Source organism: Excalfactoria chinensis, chromosome 3, assembly GCF_039878825.1.
Source record: "Excalfactoria chinensis isolate bCotChi1 chromosome 3, bCotChi1.hap2, whole genome shotgun sequence".
Lineage (NCBI taxonomy): Eukaryota > Metazoa > Chordata > Aves > Galliformes > Phasianidae > Excalfactoria > Excalfactoria chinensis.
Genome location: NC_092827.1, coordinates 41219926 through 41240737, shown reverse-complemented (window position 1 = coordinate 41240737; position 20812 = coordinate 41219926). Strand labels below are relative to the sequence as shown.

At 41.7% G+C, this 20812-nt stretch overlaps 1 protein-coding gene across 1 annotated transcript; it reads left to right on the top strand.

Annotated features, from left to right (window-relative positions):
* Window positions 1-876: 876 nt before the first annotated feature.
* SNX3 (sorting nexin 3) lies at window positions 877-20588 on the top strand. Its single transcript, XM_072332385.1, has 4 exons — window positions 877-1199; window positions 15505-15600; window positions 15985-16109; window positions 19921-20588. The coding sequence occupies exons 1-4, from the start codon at window positions 1038-1040 to the stop codon at window positions 20024-20026; spliced, it is 489 nt and encodes a 162-aa protein (XP_072188486.1). The 5' UTR covers window positions 877-1037; the 3' UTR covers window positions 20027-20588.
* The last annotated feature ends 224 nt before the right edge of the window (window positions 20589-20812 follow it).

Below are 20812 nucleotides of genomic sequence, written 5' to 3'. Positions count from 1 at the left end.
ACAAATCTGAGCTAGTTGGCTACTGCTATTAAGTGCATATCATTTGAGAAAACTGAAGGCTTTGCCATTGCTAAAAGCCTTAAGGCTGCTGCAGACAACATTGCCACTTTCCTTATGGCCTTGTCCATCCTCCACGTTCCATTTTCAAGGCAGAGCCTTTGCTGGGGTCCCTCTGGCCTATGTCTAGCACATGGTAAGGCCCACCCAGGCCTCCCAGCCTGGTTGCTGACATTCAGCCTTGTGGAATGGCAACATCCAAATGCTTTTCCTTCATCTTAGTACAGACAGCTTTGTCCACACCTATTGGCAATACTGTCACAAGGATTCTTTCTTATTCTCATACTTCAATTATGAAAACTGTCTTGTCAAGTGTCTCTATATTCCTCCACTTGCCACCTGATAAACAAAACAACTGCGCACACATTACTGAGGTGTCATCTGCTAATTCAAACCAGCCTGTAACCACAGGCCCACTGCCCATTTCTTAATGCTACCCACACGTTTATAAACATCTCCAGAACTTCCTCACAGCCCCCACAGCAAGGCAGGACTGCTGGCCAGGCATGATGCTTCACCTCGGCTATGCTCCTGGCTAACATAACCTACCTTGGATCCCCCATCCCTATGCACAGTGCTAAGATTGGCTGCTGAGAAGTTTCAGCTCAGAGTAACGTATAATTTTTGCCGTAATCGCTAACCTCCCTCTGGTTTTAAAACCCCACAGCCACCGGCGGGCCCGAGGACCCAAGCTCTCTTAGCAGCCCCACCACGCATGCCCTGCGCACGCCGGGAATTGTAGTTCGGAAGGCGGGCAGCCGCGCAGGGCGCGGCGAGCGGAGCTGCGGCTGCGAACTACAGCTCCCAGGCTGCCTTGCGCGCGGGCGGCGGGCGCATCCGCTGGCGGCGGCGTGGGCGCGCGTTGCCGGGCAGTCAGCTGGCCGCGGGGCGATAAGAGGGCGGGCGGCGGAGGGCGGCCGCATAGGGTGCTTGGTCGCGTCCTGCCGGTCATCGGGGGGGAGGAAGGCGTCCGCTCCGCTATGGCTGAGACGATCGCGGACACCCGGCGGCTGATTAGCAAACCGCAGAACCTGAACGACGCCTACGGGCCTCCCAGCAACTTCCTAGAGATCGACGTGGGCAACCCGCAGACTGTGGGAGTGGGCCGCGGCCGCTTCACCACTTACGAGATCCGCGTCAAGGTGAGGGCGCGGCCCAGCCCTCCCGGGGCTCTGGCGCCTCGCACGGCAGCGTGAGGCCGAAGCGGGGCGACCTGCGGCCTCGGGCTGCTTTCTGGGCTCGGCCGGGCTGCTGGCGGCCGCCGGGGCCTGGGTTGGGAGCCCAGGGGCGGTGGGCTCCTCCCTCGGCGGGGCGGGAGGCCTCGCCGCTGGGTTGGGGGCTGATAAAGCGGTGGCTGCTCCCGCAGTACGGCTCTCTCGAGATAACCGGGAACGAGCGCTGTGAGGTGCGCTGCTGCTGGGCTGAAATACTCCTCTAGGACCTGCCTTTGTGTGGCTGTTTTAATGTCACTAGAAGAGGATGAGCTTTCAGCTGAGGAGGTGCAATGTGGGTGGATCTACCTAGAGAAAGAAGTTCACGTTCAGGATTCTAGTGCTCTCAACATGCAGTAGAGTGTGTTTAAACAAGCCTAGCAGGCAGGCTGGGTTAAACCTACCTTTCTCCTTGAGAAGGGAGGAAAAACCTGTGTGAAGTTATTGCTGTGTTCCACATTCCTGGTGTTTGTTTTTATAAACAAACATTGGAGGAGTGGACAGAAAAACACAGTATATGCAGCACGCTGATTGCCTGTGGCTAGCAGGGAACTGAGGTAGGATGCTCTTGCAGCCTGTACTGTTGGGGACAAGCTGGGTTGGGAAAGACAACCTCCTGCAATTTGACCTTTCTCTGTAGTTTGCGATTGAGTCTTCTGCCTTGTAGCAGTCATCGTTGAAGCTGCTCAATAATAACTGCTGGCAGTAGAGACCTCACTGATCTCTTGCACATGCAGTGTAAGTTCTGCTTTTAGTGAATGTCACAACGTGTATGTGCCTTCCTGGCTTAGGAGGCTTAAGCTGGCATCTGCCTTCTTGGTCACTGAAAGTCTTCAGATGAAATTAAAACCCTGTATCTTCAGGTACTAAAGGCCCATGTTTTCAGCCTAGTGTAATTTTGCTTGGGAATACAAAATCAACTGAGATCTAAAGCTACTAGAGAGGATGCTACTTTAATTTTAGTGCTGCTAGATTGTCATGCTCTAGTAGCTATTATAAAATTTCAGGAGCCATCTATATGGCTGGAGGAATAAATTGAAATGTAACGTAGGTTTGGACTCTGTGTGAGGACAAATTGGAACTAGCTGCCTTATGTAACATTATGCTGTTATTATCAGGACCTCAGCTACCCTCTTAGCAGAAAGAAGGATGCAACTTTCCGCCTTGCTGATGGGTAAGGTGCTCTAGTGTCTTAAGTTTCTTATGTCTTTTTTTTCCATGAGTCTGAGCATCTGGAGCTACTGGATCTAAGGAACATAATGCAAAAGAATAGTTATAGTCTTGGCATGTCCTTGAAAATTACATGGAGTTGCCTGGGATTAAAAAAAATAAAGAATTCAACTAAAGTCCTTCAGGTTAAAGGAAAACAGGAGGTCAGATTTTAGGATTGTAGATGGGTTAAAGTAGCCTATTTGGGGTAGAACATCCTGGATTGCTGTTGTAGTGAAGAGCTGGAAGTGACCTTAAGAAATGTACTCTGTAATGATACAGTGACCTTCTATTTTTCCTGCTAACTGTGTAAACACTTCTTCCTTCACCTCCCTTACATGCATCTGTGTGCATATGTATACAAAACTTTCTTGTAGTACATGATTATTTCCTTTCCATTTCTGTGTTATTGTACACATTGTGTCCTTGATGTGTACTCTGATAGCTATCATGAACTTAAAAGTGAGTTTTATGTTTCTGAATGTTGAAAGGCTACAGAGCAGGTACTGCAAGTCATGCAGAATGATGATTGCTGTTTAAACTTGTGTCCATCAGTATTCTATTTATTTTCTTCAGATGGACGCAAACTGTATTTCTAATATGAAAATTTCAGCATGAAAGTAGTTTGAACTTGAATTCCTCTAGTATTGCTTTTCTGAAAGGTAGATCTTGTACTATAATGTGCTTGTTGAGCGTTACAGACAGGAGCCACTAACTAGTCTCTGTGGTTTGGCATCTTGTGGTCACAGCAAATAGCAGCTGATATTCCCAGCTTCCCCCAGCAGTGCTAGTTGTGTCAGCAGAACAAACCTGAGAAGGTGGATTGACTTACCTGTGTTATATCTGGAAGGTTTCGTTTTAGACTGTCACCAACACTAACATGTGAAGTGATGCAGAAATGAATGACTAAACACCTAGAGAATTCTGGTAGAAGCCATTGGACAGCTTTATCATGCACCACTGCATTAAGGCAGAAACATTGTCACAGAAGATGCTGAGAGTTATTTTGGTGTAGAAGCTATTAGACTTGTGCTATTGTTATGGTGCCTTCAAACCTGGTTTGAGGTTTGTGTTATTGCTTTGTCTGGTTCTCAAAATTTAACTTCTTTTAGGAAGACTGAGCTTGCTAGTGGACTTTTGAACTGATATTTAATGTGTTTTTTCATTTTGCTGTAGTCTTCAGCTTCTTGTGGACATCAGGCTTGGAAAGCTTAATAGGGAACCCAAATGCGTTTATGCTGCTTAGCAAAATACTACTGGAAAAGCAAGTTGGTTGTATTTCAGTATTTAGAAAAGGTTTTTGTAGCTTACCTCTCTGTGCAGGTTAGTGTTGTGGTAAATCTGTGCTATGTGGACAGGTAGTTAAGCTTTCCTGTGTGTACTGCAAGTGGAAGCATTATATAGTGGTTCCAGTGGGGCTGCTTACTTAACAAGTGATCAGTTACCTGTGTAGTTTTTGTTGTCTTAGCATTTAAAGATATGCTCACATAAATATTGGAAACTTTCAGTAAAAGCTGCTGGGAGGGATCAGCCGATGTATTGCCTTCTTAACCCTGTGCTTGCAATACGTGATATTCTTTTCTCAGCAAACTGGATTAGGTGATGATGGGAAGCTTTTCACTGCAGCAACCAGTAAGGCACACAACCTGGCAATATGGAACTGTACTACTGCAGCAGCCTCATGACACTGAAGTCAGATATCTTGTTCAGTATTGGTGAATGATGGAAAACAGCATCTTGTCACTTAAGTGCATTACTGAAATAGCAAATTTGAGAGGGTAATGTTCTTGACAGGGTACTTGAGAATTTGCTTTCTGTCAGCAGAATTAGGCAGTGAGTTCATACTATTCTGAGGTATCCTTTGTGTGCAGGCTTAGGGTAAGCTAAAAGGAGAATAATGTGGTTAGGGCATGAAGCTCCAAGTATGTTTTCTACATAAGTACAGCTTGGTAAATTAGTCATCTGAAGGAGTCTAGATGACTTAGACCTTGTGCAATGCTTAAAACTGGTGAAAGCAACAAGATTGCCTGTTAAACCAATACAGCAAGCTAGTTTATTGCCCTTGCCCCTTTAGGAGAAATGTGATTTAGTTCTGAGTGAAAATACACTTGCATGCCATGTGCAGTTTCTTCAGTAGTCTTTACTGGCTTTTCAATCAGGTCCTTTTTTTGTGGGGAAGAGTGCCTTCTCTCAGAAGGGAAAAAGCTATCCTTAGGCATATTTTTTTTGTTTATTTTACCTTTTCAGGCTTATACATGTCAGCGTGCTTCAGCAAAAGCATATGTTACTACTTATGGATTGCAAACTAGAACTTTTTCTGAGTTGCAGGAAACAAATCTAGAACAAATGACATATTACCCTCTTAGAGGTGTATCTTCGGTCTAATCCAGTTCCGGGTATTACCTGACTTATACTGCAATTGGGAGCAATGGTATTCCTGGTAAGTGGGTCAGCAGGAGCATCCGTGCTCGAGTGGGTTCTGTGCAACAAACTCAGGAGCTAAATCCTTTAAGGAGACAAGATATAAGCTTTACAAGCTGACTTTGATCTCACGAATTGGTGACACTTCAGAACCACGCTCCCATGATAAATGCAGTGCCACAGGAGGTGAGAACACAGGTTAGGAGGACAACAAAGCATACAAATACACAGGAACTTATTATAATTGGAAAAATGCGTATTAACACAATTCCTTGTAGAAGGGTATTGTGTGACTGCTTTGCTTCCAGATGTGACATACATTACTTGAGTGGAACTAATGCTCCATAAGGCAGTCATCACCTTTTCTATGTATTTTGCACAAAGGCATCTGTGGGCCTGCAGAGGTACGATGGCTGCTCTGAAGGTAATGCCTTCCATTTTATTGTGTTGGCCCGCAGTGTCAGAGGTGGATGTTGAGGGTATGGCAGTAGAGGCTGAATATTCCTGCCAGTGTTCCATTAAGTTTTGTTGCTGTGAGACAGCAGCAGAGGGGCAATTTGACAATAGCATCTGATGTGGAAGCATGTATGAAGCAAAGGTGTGTCATTGAGTTCCCCTGTGCAGAAAAATTGGTGCTCTTGACATTCATTGACACTGCTGAACATTGATGGAAACTGAACAGTGAATGTAAGCTTGGTGTGGGGATGAGTGGTGCTTTTCAGCGCAGATGGCAGCAGTGTGAATGAGCTCTATTCCAGTGTGACTATGTGAAGCTGTTGCACCATAAAATGAAGAGTCTTGATCAGCACGTTTGTGTGAATCAGCAGATTGCAACCAGGGAACTGTGTAAGGAGCTGAATACTGGCTTCAGTGTGTTGGAAGAGATGGTGGTGATGTTGGAATATCAAAAAGTTTGTCAGGTGTGTCTCACAACTGTTCACACAGGAACAGAAAGAACACTGTATACAGGTTTGTTAGGATCTACTGAACTAATACAAAGCCAAAGGTGACAGTTCCCTGGAATGCATCATTGTGAGAAACAAGACATGGTGTTACCACTGTGAGCTGGAGTTGAAACAGCAGCCCTTGAAGTGGCAATGTGCAAATTGTCTGACCAAATAAATGGTTGAAGACACAGCCTTCAGTGGCTGTGTGATGTGAACTGTCTTTTGGGTTAGGAAAGGGGTGATCTTTCTGAATTTCCTGACGTTGGCTGTGATGGTTGTTGTGATGCTTTCGAAGGGGAAGGCTTGAACTTTCTGGAGTAAGGTCAGAGAAAAAGACTATCCTTCTCTTGCAGTGCAATAATGCCAGGTGACATACCTGTTTGGCAATGTGCCCCAGAGATTTCGGTCTTGGCTGGAGTGACCTACCACACCCACTGTATAGTCTACATTTGGTGCCTTCTGACTTCCATGTGTTCAGGCCAATGACAGATGGATTGCGTAGAGAAATTTTTCTAGCAATTATGCCATTATACCCAGCTGTGAGACAGTGGGCCACATCCACAAGTGCAGAATTTTGAGGGTGGCATTCAGGCTTTGTTCATTGCTCATGAAAACACATAGGTAATGATGATTGACAAATGATGCTTTGTAGCTGAGCACATGCTCTATCAAACAGCATTATTGTGCTCTTCTTCTGTTGTAGTTTCCATAGCTTTACTGTCAGAACATCACACATACTTGACTGTGTAGACCAAATGTGGGGAAGGAAATGAATACAGGCTGTGAAGTGTGTGTGGTGTTAAGAATAGTATTGGTCTCAGGATTGGGGAAGTAAATCAAGTACTGCTAAGCTTCAGTTTCTTTAGAAGTTTTCTTGTCATCTTAAACCAATGTGTTGTTGTTTTTTTTTTGTTTGTTTGTTTGGATGCTATATTTGTATTCCAGATTACTGGTAATAGTCTGAGTTGAGCAGTTATATTCTCAAATCAATTCAGAATGATTAATGAACAGAAAGCATGTGTCTCATATGTGGCACTCTTGAGCTAGCGAATGTGTTTTTGATGTGTTTTGTCCTTGAACCGTAGCAAATTTCCAGTCCTTGAATTCAGCAGGGGTTAGAGTTGTAAGCCTCTCCTGCCAAGGGAAGAAGAGAGTCTGCTGGTGCTCGTAATTCACTTTAGTGTCATTTAGCATTATGGCTTGTGAAGCTTGTGGTGGGGTAATGACTAAACCCTGACTCAGTGCAGATATGTTTAGGGATGCATAGTCAGCATGAATTCTCTATGCCACTGCACATTTTGTATCACGTTGCAAGACTCCTTTAATGCTAGCTAATTACTCTTTTAATATACTGTTCCAGATACTGATATTAATTGTGAACATTTTTATACCTCAGAGAATAAAAATGCAGCGATTCAGGTAACTTTGTTCTATAGCCCAGATACTGCACATTTACAAACATTAACTGTTCTCTTGAGCAGTGATTCAGAGCATTAGCTGAAAAAGCAAGAAATTCCCAGGATACTAACTGAGGGCACCAAGAACGGGCATGTTTGTTGAAAACTTCTGAAGCAGGGAAAGTGGATTTGCAGATCTATTCCATGCATTAGCTCTGAGCGGCTGATTTTTCTGTGGGCTTTTTAATTTAAACTAAACTCGGGAACCTAGTCCAAGGGTACTGGACTAGCTTGATGTTGATGTCTGTTACTGTGTAAATAAAATAACCAAGTCTTTGAATAGTACTTATTAGTGTTATTAGTTTGACTAGTGACTTACACGCTTTTTCTTTCTGCTCATACAATGAAGGCCTTGATTGTCATGTATTGAGTGCACTCTAATACAGTGCTGAACAGACCAAATCAAACAGAACAGTGTCTAATCTTTGTAGTACAGATGGCTGTGATCCAGGTAGGCATGTGATGCCAGAGTTTTGTTTTGTTTTTAATACATCTTTATTTTTAGCTGGCTTGCAAAAGTCAACTTCAGAACAGTAAGTGGTCTTCTGTTTTTCATCTGGTGAAATAAATAGCATGGTATAAATTGTGGCGTTGAGCTGTAAAGGAAATATGTTCTTGTTTTGTTTTTGTTTTTCCCCCCCCTTTGGTATTGCAGTACCAATTGCTCTGCTGAAGACCATTTCAGTAAGTACAACACCATGTTAGGTTACTGTTGCAACTTTTTGATGTGAGGATGGAGAAGCCCTCATCTTCTTGGTGAAGTCAGGAGGGGGGCAGCAAAACTGTCACCTTGGACTTCTGGAGGATGGATTTTGAACTGCTTGAGATAGTGATATGGAGGGTCTCTTGGGATTCAGTCCTAAAGGGTAAAAGGGTCTAGGAAGGCTGGTTGTTCCTCGAGAAGTAAGGTGCAGGAGCAGGTTATCCCCCAGTGCCCCAAGATGAGCCAGTGGGGAGGAAGGCTGGCATGGATTAACAGGGAGCTTTTCCTGAGGCTCTGGGAGAAAGAGAATCTACCTCCTGTTGAAGAAGGGACAGGCAACTCAGGGAGAGTACAAAGAAGTTGGTAGGACATACAGGGAGAAAATTAGAAAGGCAAAAACCCAGCTTGAACTCAACTTGACTATTGGGGTAAAAGAGAATAAAAGACTTTTCTGCAAATGTATTATCAGTAAGAGTAGGGCTAAGGAGAATCTTTGTACTTTACTGGATGTGATGAACACAACTACTGAAGATAAGAAAAAGGCTGAGATTCTAAACTCTTTTTTATATGTCTTTAGGAGTCAGGCCAGTTATCCTCAGGGTACTCTACCCCCTGACCTGGAAGTCTGGGATGGGGAGCAGAATAAACCCTCCATGACTCAGGCTACTATCCACCATCTATCGGTGTTCCTGTTCAACTGCAGAGTTCCAAAGGACTGGAGGCTTGCCAGTGTGATTCTCACCTACAAAAATGGCCATAAGGAGGATATTGAGAGCTACAGGCCTATCAGCCTGTACCAGGAGAGTTTATGGAGCAGATCATTTTGAGTGTGATCACATGGCATGTGTGGGACAGCTGGCGGATCAGGCCCAGCTTGCTTGACCAGCCTGATCTCCTTCTATGATCAGTTGACCTGCCTGCTGTATGAGGAAAAGGCTGTTGAAGTAATCTATCTAGACTTCAGCAAAACCTTTGACGCTGTCTCCCATAGTATTCTGAGGAAGTTGGCAGCCCATGGCTTAGGTGGGGTACATTCTTCGGGTAAAGAATTGGCTGGATGGCCAGGCTTGGAGGGTGATGGTGGATGGAGCTAAATCTAGCTGGCAACCAGTCACAAGTGGTATTCCCCAGTGGTCAGTATTGAGGCCTATGCTGTTCAATACTTTCTTGATGACCTGGATGAGAGTATTGAGTGCATCCTTAGTAAGTTTGCAGATGGCACCAGGATGGAAAGCGAAGTGTTGATCTGCCCGGGGTAGGAAGGATCTGGACAGGCTGGATAACTGGGCTGAGGCCAATGGTATGAGGTTCAACAAGTCCAAATGCTGGGTCCTGTGCTTTGGTCACAAAAACCACAGGCAATGCTGCAGGCTTGGGGCAGAGCAGCTGAAAGACTGTGTGGAGGAAATGAGTCTGGGAGTGTTGGTTGATGTCTGGCTAATCATGAGCCAGCAGTGTGGCTGACAAGGCCAATGGCATCCTAGCTTGTATCAGAAATAGTGTTTCCAGCAGGAGTGGGGAGGTGATCATCCCTCTGTAATCAGCTCTGAGGCTGCACCTCGAGTACTGTGTTCAGTTTTCAGTCCTTCACTAAAGGAAAGACATTGAGGCCACAGTGTATGTTTGGGGAAGGGAAATGAACTGGAGCACAAGTCTTATGAGGAGCAGCTGAGGGAGTTCAGATTGTTTAGTCTGGAGGAGAGGAGGCTCAGGGGAGACCTTATTGCTCTCTACAACTCCCTGAAAAGAGGTTGTGGTGAGGTGGGAATCGACTTCTTCTGCCTATTAGCTAGCGTATAGCAGCTTTGCTCTAAAATTCATGGAAAGGACGGTATGTCTTAAGTAGTGTAGGGATATTACAGTCAATAGCTCACAAAGCATATTAAAATTTGCCTAGTAAAACCATCAGTAGCAACTAATTGTAGGTGGGGTTTGGGGGGAGGTTGTGCCTGTTTGGCCCTAACTGGTAGATATGAACTAATGATGCTAAAGCATCAACTTAATTTCATGCCTCTTTCAGTCATTCTTATGGAGAAAATAATAATTTGACCTTACAGTACACTATGCCAGAGCATATGGTGGTTTTACCTTGCAGCTGTGTGAAGCAAAAGAGGAGGAACTATCAAAAGAAATGCTTGACATTTCAAAGGAGGCTCTGGCTTGAAAACTTGGGAATAACTACCTACATTTACTAATTCTTTGCCTGAATGTGTTCTCTTTAAAATGAGCCCCTGTTTTTTAGTTTTGGCTGCTAGGGGTGCAACCTGAAACATCATGAAGCAATCTGTTTTTTCTAGTCTAATCCTAAGGTTTATACTGCTTTGAGCCTGCTGACTGTGACGTGCCTAGTTTAGTTGCTCAGGATACTGGTGAACCTTGCCAGGGAATGACAAAACCTGTTTGGCAGAAAACCCACAAAAACTTCTAAGATGTATATGTTAATTATCATAAAGCAGTTCCGGGCTCAAGACAGTTACCAAAAGTTAACTTCTGTCTGTCATTGAGATTGATGGTATTCATGGTTACTGCACTGTTAGGATACTACTGCTTTAGTCTTCAGAATGAACAATATTGTAGCTTTGTGTCTTAGTATTGTAGAATGGAAAGGCCTGCAGATCTTGATATAGCTGAAGTCAGAAATGGTTTAAATCCAGACTTATAGATATGGTCAGATTTGTTTCAGCGTTTTACTTACTTTTTGGTGTGTAAGATACCTACAGTAGGCCTGGATGCCAAGTGGGTGTAAGGTAGAGTTGTAGAATTTGCCTTTGATCAAATGACTGATTCTTAGAAAGAATGTACGTCCTAAAATATTCACTTCTGCTGCATTTGGTGAAATACATAGCAAAAAGTTTAAGCCTGTAGTGACCTGAAGCTTAGAGCCTGCTTGCTTTTGTTCTGGTTTTTCTCATAATTGTAGGAACTGGGCAGGTTGCTGCTTATATTTAGTCTGGAAGGAAACAAACCACTGACAAGGTGTCTACAATAACAGTGGACTGCTGGAGCTGGCTTGTTTTTCTTTTTTGTTTGTTTGTAATAAAGAATGGGGTGCTCTTGCATTAAGAAAACTGTAATACTTTTTTTCCACCTTGGATGCTGCTTGCTATAGTACCCCGGAGTTTTCATTGGCTGCGTGCAAATGTAGTTGGCGGTGTAGCTTCTTGACAAAGATTGCAGTTAGTGTGGCAAGATGATAGAAAGCTAGAATTTAGCTTCCGAGAGTCAAGGCCACAAACTTCTATCACAAGTGAGCTGAGTGCTTTCTTTCATTCTGTTTTAATGGAAATAGTATAGTATCAAGGCTACTACAAGCTACTTGAAAACACAACATCAAAGTAGCTGCTATGGCAACAGCGTCGCTTTATTCTCAGTTTGTTAAGAGTAGGAGACATGAGCAATGCTGTGCTGCTGATTAGTGCAATATTGGCATATGAGAAAATGAATCAAATCTGCCTCAAGCTGTCCTAGTTAGCTGTGATTGTGGAGTTCCAGCAGTCATAGAGGTGGGCTAGGCTGTGGTGATGTGCTGAGTCAGTCTTGTGGAGTGTCAGTATGCTCTTTGAAGGAGCCCAAATGCTAATTTAGTTGAATTTATGTCTGGCAATAAATTCATAGGGATAAGTCTGGCTATTTGAGAGGCTGTTTACGAACTGGGTGAGTTAATTTAATCCAGATAACAGAACACTGAAATGATTTGAGTAGTTGATAATACTAAAGTACCTCAGTTGTTTTCCTTCGTTTAAATTAATTTCTATACCAGAATGGCTACACTGGAGTACTGTTGCATATGAAGTTGAAGTATAGTGTTGGCTTGTACTCATTTACTTGCACTCTGTGTGCACAAGATTCTTCAGCTGCATTTGAACACCATTTAATAAACTTCTAACTGGGCATATCATGGGAATTAACCATAGTAGCAACTATATAAGACCATTCTGTGGTCATCCGAGCTGCAGTCTTAGAATTGTCATTTGCTTCTGAAGTGATTCTCCTGAGCTTGGAATTAGACTGTTTAGTTTGGATGTTATAAACATAGCTGAAACAGTTTCTCTGCAAATGCGGATTTTGCTCTAAAATGTATTAGTCAGTTTGTTAAACACCAGCCAACAGACTTGACTGTGGGAACTTGCTTGGCTTCTGAGTGGAGGAGTGCAGGAGTGACTTAGGATTTGGTTGTTATCTTTAGATTTTTTTAACAAAGTAGCTTAACTTGGCAACAGTTCTGACAATGCTTGTTCTAATGTACTGACTTGGCCTTTAGTTCACACAGCAGAATAAAATGGATAATTTTATTATCCATTTAATATTATTTAATATTATTAGAGAAAGTCTAATGGGTGTGTGCGTATATTCTGATAAAGAAAGGGTACTAGACAGAGTCTATTTGCTTAGTATCTTCCTATACTTGGAATTTGGAGCTGTGCAGAACCTCTGCAGTGCTGGTTTATTGGTCCTGGAGTAGCGATTTATCTTCAGTGACTTGCTTGTCTAGTGTGTTTAATAGCACCCAATCCTTTTGAGTTAATAATTTGCATTCAAACTACGAAAAAGACTGGAAAATTTGTTTAAAATGTTTTTGATAAAAAATGAGGCAATTATGCTGCAGAAGAAACAATTGTTGCAGTAACTGTGCTGGATGAGCTATGATCCAAATGCTGTGCCAAACTGAGTCACGAGCTTCATGACTGACTGTGCAGATCAGGAGGCCAGAAAGTAGAGGGAGGTGTTTATAAAAATGAAATTAGACTGACTTGAAGTTCTGTACATTATTCTCATCCTTGTTCTAGCAGGCAAACAGCTAATACAATGTTCTGAATAGTCACTGGTCATCGGTGGCTAGACAAAGAACTATAGAGCTGAGCATAACTTTTTAGTACACTATATGGCTCCGGTGCTGGGTGGAGGCATGCAGAAACCCCTTCTTACTGAAGGAAGAGGTGGTTCGTTCCTATGGGGTTATAATCCTGCGATAGGAAAGGAATGTACTTCAGGTGTGAATACACCCTGAGTTAAAGTAGGTGCTTAAGATGTAAGTAGGCTAAGCAGTGTAGAAGAGAACTCTCAAATTGCTTTTTTTTTTTTTTTACATGGATCCTTTCCAACAGCTGCATAACTGAAGAACAGTGGAATTTCTAGTGGAAGGAGAATTGCTGCAGTTTGGACTTCAAGAAACATGATATTTAGAAGCTTATCTCAGCAGTTCTGAGTTCATATCCAGGCTGAAAAACAGTGGATGTGCTCTTTCCTTTAGCGTGCAGTTTCAAGTTGTGGCTTGTAAGCCACTTAGTATAATGCTATCCTTTTAGCATACACCTTTGAATGTTCTCAGTGATGATCAAAACTGGGGAAGCTTATTCCACTTGGAGGGGAAGTAAGTCCTATAACTGTTTCTTTTTCCAACCTGCTAGCTTGACTAGAGTGTTAAAAGTTGAGAAGGGAATGCAGGAGGTAAAATAAGCTTAACTGGCCCTTCTGTTCCCTCATTATACCTTCAAGCCTGGTATGTTGTTCAGAGATTAACTTTTTTAGACCTTATGCCTATAAGCATGAAAAGATTTCCTGAAGACCTGGGAACTTGTGTTTATCTGCTATTATTCAGTTGTAATCCTTCTCGTAAGTAATTTGATAGGAAGATGGAATATTTTCTTCAGATGAGAACCTGGAAATTAAATATTATAAAGGACTTTCTGTCCAAGACACTAACAAAGAGTTGATGTTGTAATATGTACAGCTGAACTTGGTTAAAAAGCCAATAGCTGAAATTGGAGAAAAATAATCCACTACTTCACTTCTGTGAATCTCCTTCACGCACCCTTGGGGACCTAGATTTATTCACTTTTAAGTAGACTATTCTTATCGGGATGAGTGTTTATAAAGCCTGACTTCTGACATAATAAAATTGCTCTTAGGGCTATTATTAGCCATCAGTACAATGAACAGTAGTTGCCTGGGAGAATGAGATCCTAAATACTTCTAAACATTCAACAGTATGAGATTTCATAACAAAGTACTGTTTTGTACTTCATCTGTGAATTGTGGATTAAATAGCGTCATATGAAAGTACCTCACTTCTCAATTACTTTTGAACTGTCACAGCCAAAAGGTTGTTGTTGACAGGCCATAGTACAATGGCCTGTAGTTATAGGCCTGCCTGGTGCAAGAAAGTAGTTTGGCAGTTAAGCCTATCATGAATAGCCAAAAATGTCACTGGATAGCTAAGTGTAACAGCCCACAAATTATATTGTTCAGGGATATCTACTCAAACTGGGACCAGAAACTGAGTGAGATATTTGAGCCATCCCACTTTAAGTTACTAGCCGAGGGTAACTCCTGTGCTATTCCCAACAGAAGAAAACTTTGCATAATCATAGTTAAATCCTAGAATCAGAGTATTGCTAGAAAGCTTCCTTTCTAGATGTATGAGGCAAAGCTGGAGAATATGCAATCTGTCAGCAGTCTTTACTGTTCCTGTTGGTTATGCATGGCATTTATGGACCCTTGGTCTTGCTTATAGCAGATTGTTACTTCTACATTAACTTTTCTGTAGCACTGTTGACTGTTTGTCATCACTATTTGAAGTGTAAATGTTAAGGTATTGGAACTTTCCTTTCTGGGAAAATCATTAGAAGAGGGTTCTTAATGTCTGTTCTCTAGGTGTAGTCCTAGATAACAGTGGGATAAATGTGCATCCCAGGAATTAACGGGATTAATGTATACAAATTAATGCTGCTCACCACCTCATATTACAGCCTGACTTGCATTTGATGTTTCTCAAGGATACTAGAGTTGAGAGATGACTTGTTTAAGAGCTCTGCCTCGTGAAATGCTGCTTGGTTTAACTTTGAGATCAGGTGGTTTTGCTATGTTGGATATTGTGTCGCATCTCAATCTCGTAGGCTTCCCTAGAGCTACTCAAACTAGACAGCTTGTGCTGACAGATCTTCAGCTTCACCTGTCCTGAATGGATTTGATGAAGACTGTAGGGCTTGCTTGCTATGCTTTTAAAGATGTTGGAGACCTTGTTGCCTCAGGTATCAGAAAAGCTTAGGAAACTTGGCTAGTTCAGTATTGCTGGCACCTGAAACACTCCCTTGAGCACGTTAAGAAGAGCCTGAGTGGATAAAGAAGGCTTTTTTTTATTCTGACTACCTCTCTCCAGTGTGTACATATTAACATTAGGAATTTAGCTTTTGAGAAAGTAAGGCTGGCAGATACCTGTGCAACCTTAGAAACATCGCGAGTGATGAGCAAACCTACTCCTAGGCAATATGACAAAATACTAGTTACAGAATGCTGTACATCTGAAAGGCCCACAGTTGAGCAGTTTGAGACATAGCTTAGTTATGTAGCATGCAAAGAGCTTTATCAGCATTTCTGTATGGAGTGTTTCTCAATACTGTTGTGCTGTTGCTGAAGCAACATTAACCTTTAAGATTGTTTTTGTTGCTTCTATGTATCAAAGCTTCATACTCATCTAATGGGCTGTATTTCATTTCCAGACAAATCTTCCTATCTTCAAATTGAAAGAATCTACAGTCAGAAGAAGATACAGTGACTTTGAGTGGCTAAGGAATGAACTAGAAAGAGAAAGCAAGGTGGGTAAACTTAAAGATGAATTAAGTTTTCATGTACATACAGGGAGAACTGATACTAATATTGAAATGTTACCTGTATCTTATGAAGCATACAGATATGTCATAAAACTGATGTTTCAGTTTGAAACTGTCAGAGCTAAAAGTATACTTGAGGTTTGCTGAAAGACTAACACAGTGCAATTAGGTTGTTTAATGGCTCTACATTAGAGCTGGTCAACTTAAATTCAGTTTGTCAGTGTAGGCAATTGCTGTTCTTCTCTAGTCCTGTTTTCTATTACTGGAGATTTGATTGATGAATTGGGTCCTCTAAGAGAAAAATGTGGAACAGGAGTTGTATAAACTTGCTTCCAGGCTGCACTTAGGACACATTTCTAAATGTTTCAGGTTGTGGTACCACCTTTACCAGGAAAAGCTCTTCTTCGTCAGCTCCCCTTCCGAGGAGATGATGGCATATTTGATGATTCCTTTATAGAGGAAAGGAAGCAAGCACTTGAGCAGTTCATAAACAAGTAAGTATTGGGTCTAGATATGTGGAGACAAACTCAGAACTGAGCTGTGTAAAATGAATTATGGCTGCTAATCGGTTATGGTAGCTACACTAGGTTCAGTAATTAAAACTTCGCCATAATCTCACAATAGGACACATTAACGTTGATCATCCAGTGTTAGGTTTGAATATCTTTATGTTTACCTGAACAGCTAAAGTGAATGCTAGTGTATAGCTAATTTATGCAAATTACTACTAATTATAGCGTTCAAAATAGTTCTACTTTTTCACTTTGAAAATGTATCCTGCGCTATGTGAACAATGAAACTTACAATAGTCTTACAGTGGCTTACTTTAATTGCAAATATGGTATTTGGAGGTATTATGAGGTATTATCAGCATGTATAACTATGCATATTTTCTGTAATATTATAAGAATCTTTCTGAAGATGTAAAAAAATAAAGTGTTTGAGGTATGTCTATGTATAGTTTCAAACAGGCACTTTGAACTGTGTCACTAACTTGCTAACAGCAAGTAGATATCAGTAATAAAGACCTGTTTCTTGCTCTACCACCTGACACTACTAACTACTCAACATATAGTGATTTGAGGAGCTACTTCTTACATTGTAGGTTCAAATCACAGGATGTTTTGGGTTGGAAAAGACCTTAAAGACCATCTTATTCCAACCTCCTTGCTCTGGGCAGATATGCATCCCACAGGATTGGACTGCCCAGGGTTTCAACCAGCCTGGCTTTGTATGCTTTCAGAGATCCATAGCTTCTCTGGGCAACCTCTTGCAGCTCTTCCCCCATTTGAGTTAAGAATTTCCACCTAACATCTAACCTAAATATCTTCTCTTTTAGTTTAAAGCTATTACCTTTTGTCCTATTACTATTACAATGTAAAAGGTGGGTTTTTAAAATAAATTCAATTTAAATACTGGAGGGCCACCATGATGCTTCTCCAGTGCCTTCTCTACTCCAAGCTGAACAAAGCCAGCTCCCTCAGCCTTTTTTCATAGAGGAGGTGCTATAGCTGGATAGGAGGGAGTATTGTCATTACCTAGTTTGTCTGATCTCTAAAGCCAGCATCGTTCATACCATCTGGTTCTGGACCTTTTCATCATAAAAGGCTTGAGCTTGTCCGTTCCACTAATATTTTAATATTGTTCAATAATAATGCAGCTTAATGGGGAGTAGGAGATACCCTTCAGTTGAACAAGATCTTGATCTGCTCATATGTAGCTGATTATAGTCAGTTCTTGTTGATGTGTTCAGGCCTGTGGCGTGGGGAGTCATGAGTGATTAGTTTACTAGAAACTAGAACTTGCACAAGTGTGGTTTTAAGTCTTCACATTGTTGCTTGCTAGTCAGTTTGGAGGTATTTCTAATGTTTCTGAGCAAATAAAAAGCTTCTGACTGTCATTTCCCCTGTTTGAAGACAAGTGGAATGAATTTCTCATCTGTTCTGTTCAGTTTTGTTTTTATGGTACATGAAGGCAGATGTGCTTGTGCTAAGATAAAATGTGTTTTCTAAGGCTGTATGATACAGTTCTAACTGTGGAGTACAACTCCATTCAAGCAGGCATGGGACTGTCCAGTTTGGAGGAAATGTACTAGCACTGAGTTTATCAGCATGCACAAGAAGAAGGTGGCTGCCATTCTAGAGCAGCTGATAGTGAAACAGCTTCACTCAAATAGCTGAAGAACATCTTGGAGAAGAACATTTCAGTATAGCTGATAGAAATGGAGTGATCAATTTGCTGATATCACTATAAGTCTTACAGCCAGTGATGCACTGATCTTGTGGCAGTATGAAACTTCTTGGTCTTGAAAGATAGAAGCAGGCTGTTAATGCAGTTATTGATGTAGTGGCAGACTTGAGTACATCTGGAAAAAGACTCTTCAGGCAGAACTCAGCTATTCAAGCTCATCAGTCTATACTAATGGTTGTGTTTCCTTGAGTTGCCTATGCGAATTAAAGTTTTAAATGATGTAGCAGCTTTTGAGATTCTACAAAGTATTCTGTGCTAGTGAACTTGCCTAGAGTGGATCTCACACAATGTGGTTACATTACTGCATTTTCAAAGCTTGTTTTTATTCAGTGCCTAAGATGGTACTGTTGCATCTAGGGAAGGTCTTAGTGCACCAGTGCCAGTTTTTGATAATCAAGGAATGTTCAGGTGACTGTTGTTGAGAAGTCTTAGACAACACTGAGCTTGTTTGAGTTAGCCCTAGTGGGTCAGCTTGTTTGCAAAGCCATCAATACTATTTACAGTAGTAGATGCAGGTGTAGCTATGCTGCAGAAGCCTTTACTTAAGGAGGCATGAAAACTTTGCAAGTATGTCACCTTAGTGAAGAATACTGAGGGGAGGGGGGGTACAGTACAAAGTAAGGTATTCATGTGAAACCAAGAGCTGGATGTGAAATCAGATCTAGTCTAGCAATCCAACCACCAATTTGCACCCTTTAGATGAGGGCAGAAGAATATACTGGTTTTCTTTTCCTGCCTTTTTTTCTTTGAACTTCAGAATAAAAAGTTTAGTCAGATATGAGTAAGAAACCCAAACTAGCTACTCCAGGCTGTTGTGTGTTTTGCTGTAGACTGCACCTTACTTTATTTACACCTGTTAAGGTTGACAGGCTTTGAATATTCTCAATGCAATCTATCATTACTGAGTAGGAGAGCTTTGCTTGACAAGGAGTACCCTCAGTAGCCAGTGGTGACAAGTTCACTCCTCCACAGGACTGATTAACACTACTGGATACATGTGGAGAAGGTGCATGTGAGTACTGATGCTGAACCCCTGCAGTTGACTGTGATTTTAGTTGTATGAATGATCTTCCACTTATATCTGTTAGAACTTCTGCTCTGGGAGCCATAGGGTTGGTGCATGCTGCACTTGTAGGTACAGCTAAATTAGATGGTAGATAGAGAGGGATTGTCTCCTTTAAAGAGAGATGCCTGTGTTGGTTGAGATGGATCCAGTTTTTCCTGGAACACTTCTAGGTTTTTAAACTCAGTAAGTTATCAGATTTCAGGGATTCTGATTTCTTGCTTGCTCAGGAGGCTATTAGGTAGATGTGGTTCTTTTCCAAGTTTAGATTGGAGTTAGATGGGAACACGTAATTCTATTTCCACTCCTTTGTTAGTAAAAAGTTGCCTGGTATAATTCACATCTGAAACAAAAATCTATTATAGAGATGTTATTCTCTTCTAGAACAGACAAGTTCACTCCCTCTGCTGTGTTTCATATCTAAAGACATGTTCAGTTAACAAGAGTGTCCATATGTAATACCCTTTGGTTGAGTATCAGTGCTACTTGTGCGTACTGAAAATATGACTGTGGTAAGGTGTTGCTTTAAATTGTGTCAGGGCCTGCAGAAGACCTTCACACCCCCTGGTGGACTAACTGTTACTCTGTCTGGGCTAACAAAGTGAAATCAGACTGAGGAGTGATGCATTAAGCTGTATTTTAGAGAAGTATCCTGTATCAAAGGCATCAAGACCAATAAAATCAGTTTAACTTGGCTTAACTTTCTCATGTTAGAATGGGTGCTTTGATTGTACATACTCAACTGAAGGTAATGGGTGACATAATATGCTTCGTACTGATCTGAGGTGACTCCGAGTTTCTAAAGACTAATTTTGTGCTGGGGAGGATGGCAAGTCTTGCTACAAGATGTCATTGTAGACACCAGCTGTAAACTGGAAGTGGATCTGTGCTGAAGAGTAAACATAGGCTGTTGGTATTAAAAATGCTTGCTACTGGACTGCTGCAAGTAGGCTGTATTTGCAAGTACTAACTCTTCTTTTTTTCTTCTCTAGGGTTGCAGGCCACCCACTGGCACAGAATGAGCGCTGTCTTCATATGTTCTTACAAGATGAAGTAATAGACAAAAACTACACACCGTCCAAAATAAGACATACTTGAATTCTGAAATCCTTTCCAAACATTAGTGGTTCTTATGCTTGATTTTTAAGAGGCTGTAGTTTGTCTTAGCATGCTGAGGATAAACAGGCACAAAGTCTCCACTAACACCAGTACACTGCTTGGTCTTTGCATATACTTTATAGCATTAAAAAACTCACTTGTCTTTTAGCTAAATCCCTCTGATTCAAGAGTACTATATTATGATACCATCCACCCCTTGCGATGTCTCACAAATCTTTCTACTCACTTGCAATGACTTAACAATGTTTACTGACTTGGCCTTACTTGAACTTGCACAGTTGTAGTGTCACATGTTCACTTGTATTTGACTGAACTGCTATGCTTTCTGAGGTAGTTGTTTGTCTGAACTTCTTTGAGACTGCTTTCTTTCTGATAACCTGTGTGAGATACACTTATGCAATTGTCTCCAAGCTTGTAAAACACTTTATACCGAAGTAATGAGGGAATTATCTTTATATTCTGTAAGAGGAAAAAAAAAATCAAATTTATATACTAAAATAACTTGTCTAAAGTTTTGAAATAAAAGTGAAAATGCACTTCAGATGTTTGTCACTCTTGACCTTGAGTGTGGACTATCTCATTTCTGGGAAGCAAAGACTTTGGTATACTAAGTGAACTGATAATATTCTTCTGCAAGGTAGTCCTTTGCCCACTGGATTTGGTCAGTGCCCATATCTAAGGGTATTTAGTGCTATCACAGAATGGCCTCAAGGATCATCAGAGGTGGGGCATCCACAACCTGTCTCAGCAACCCATTCCAGCACT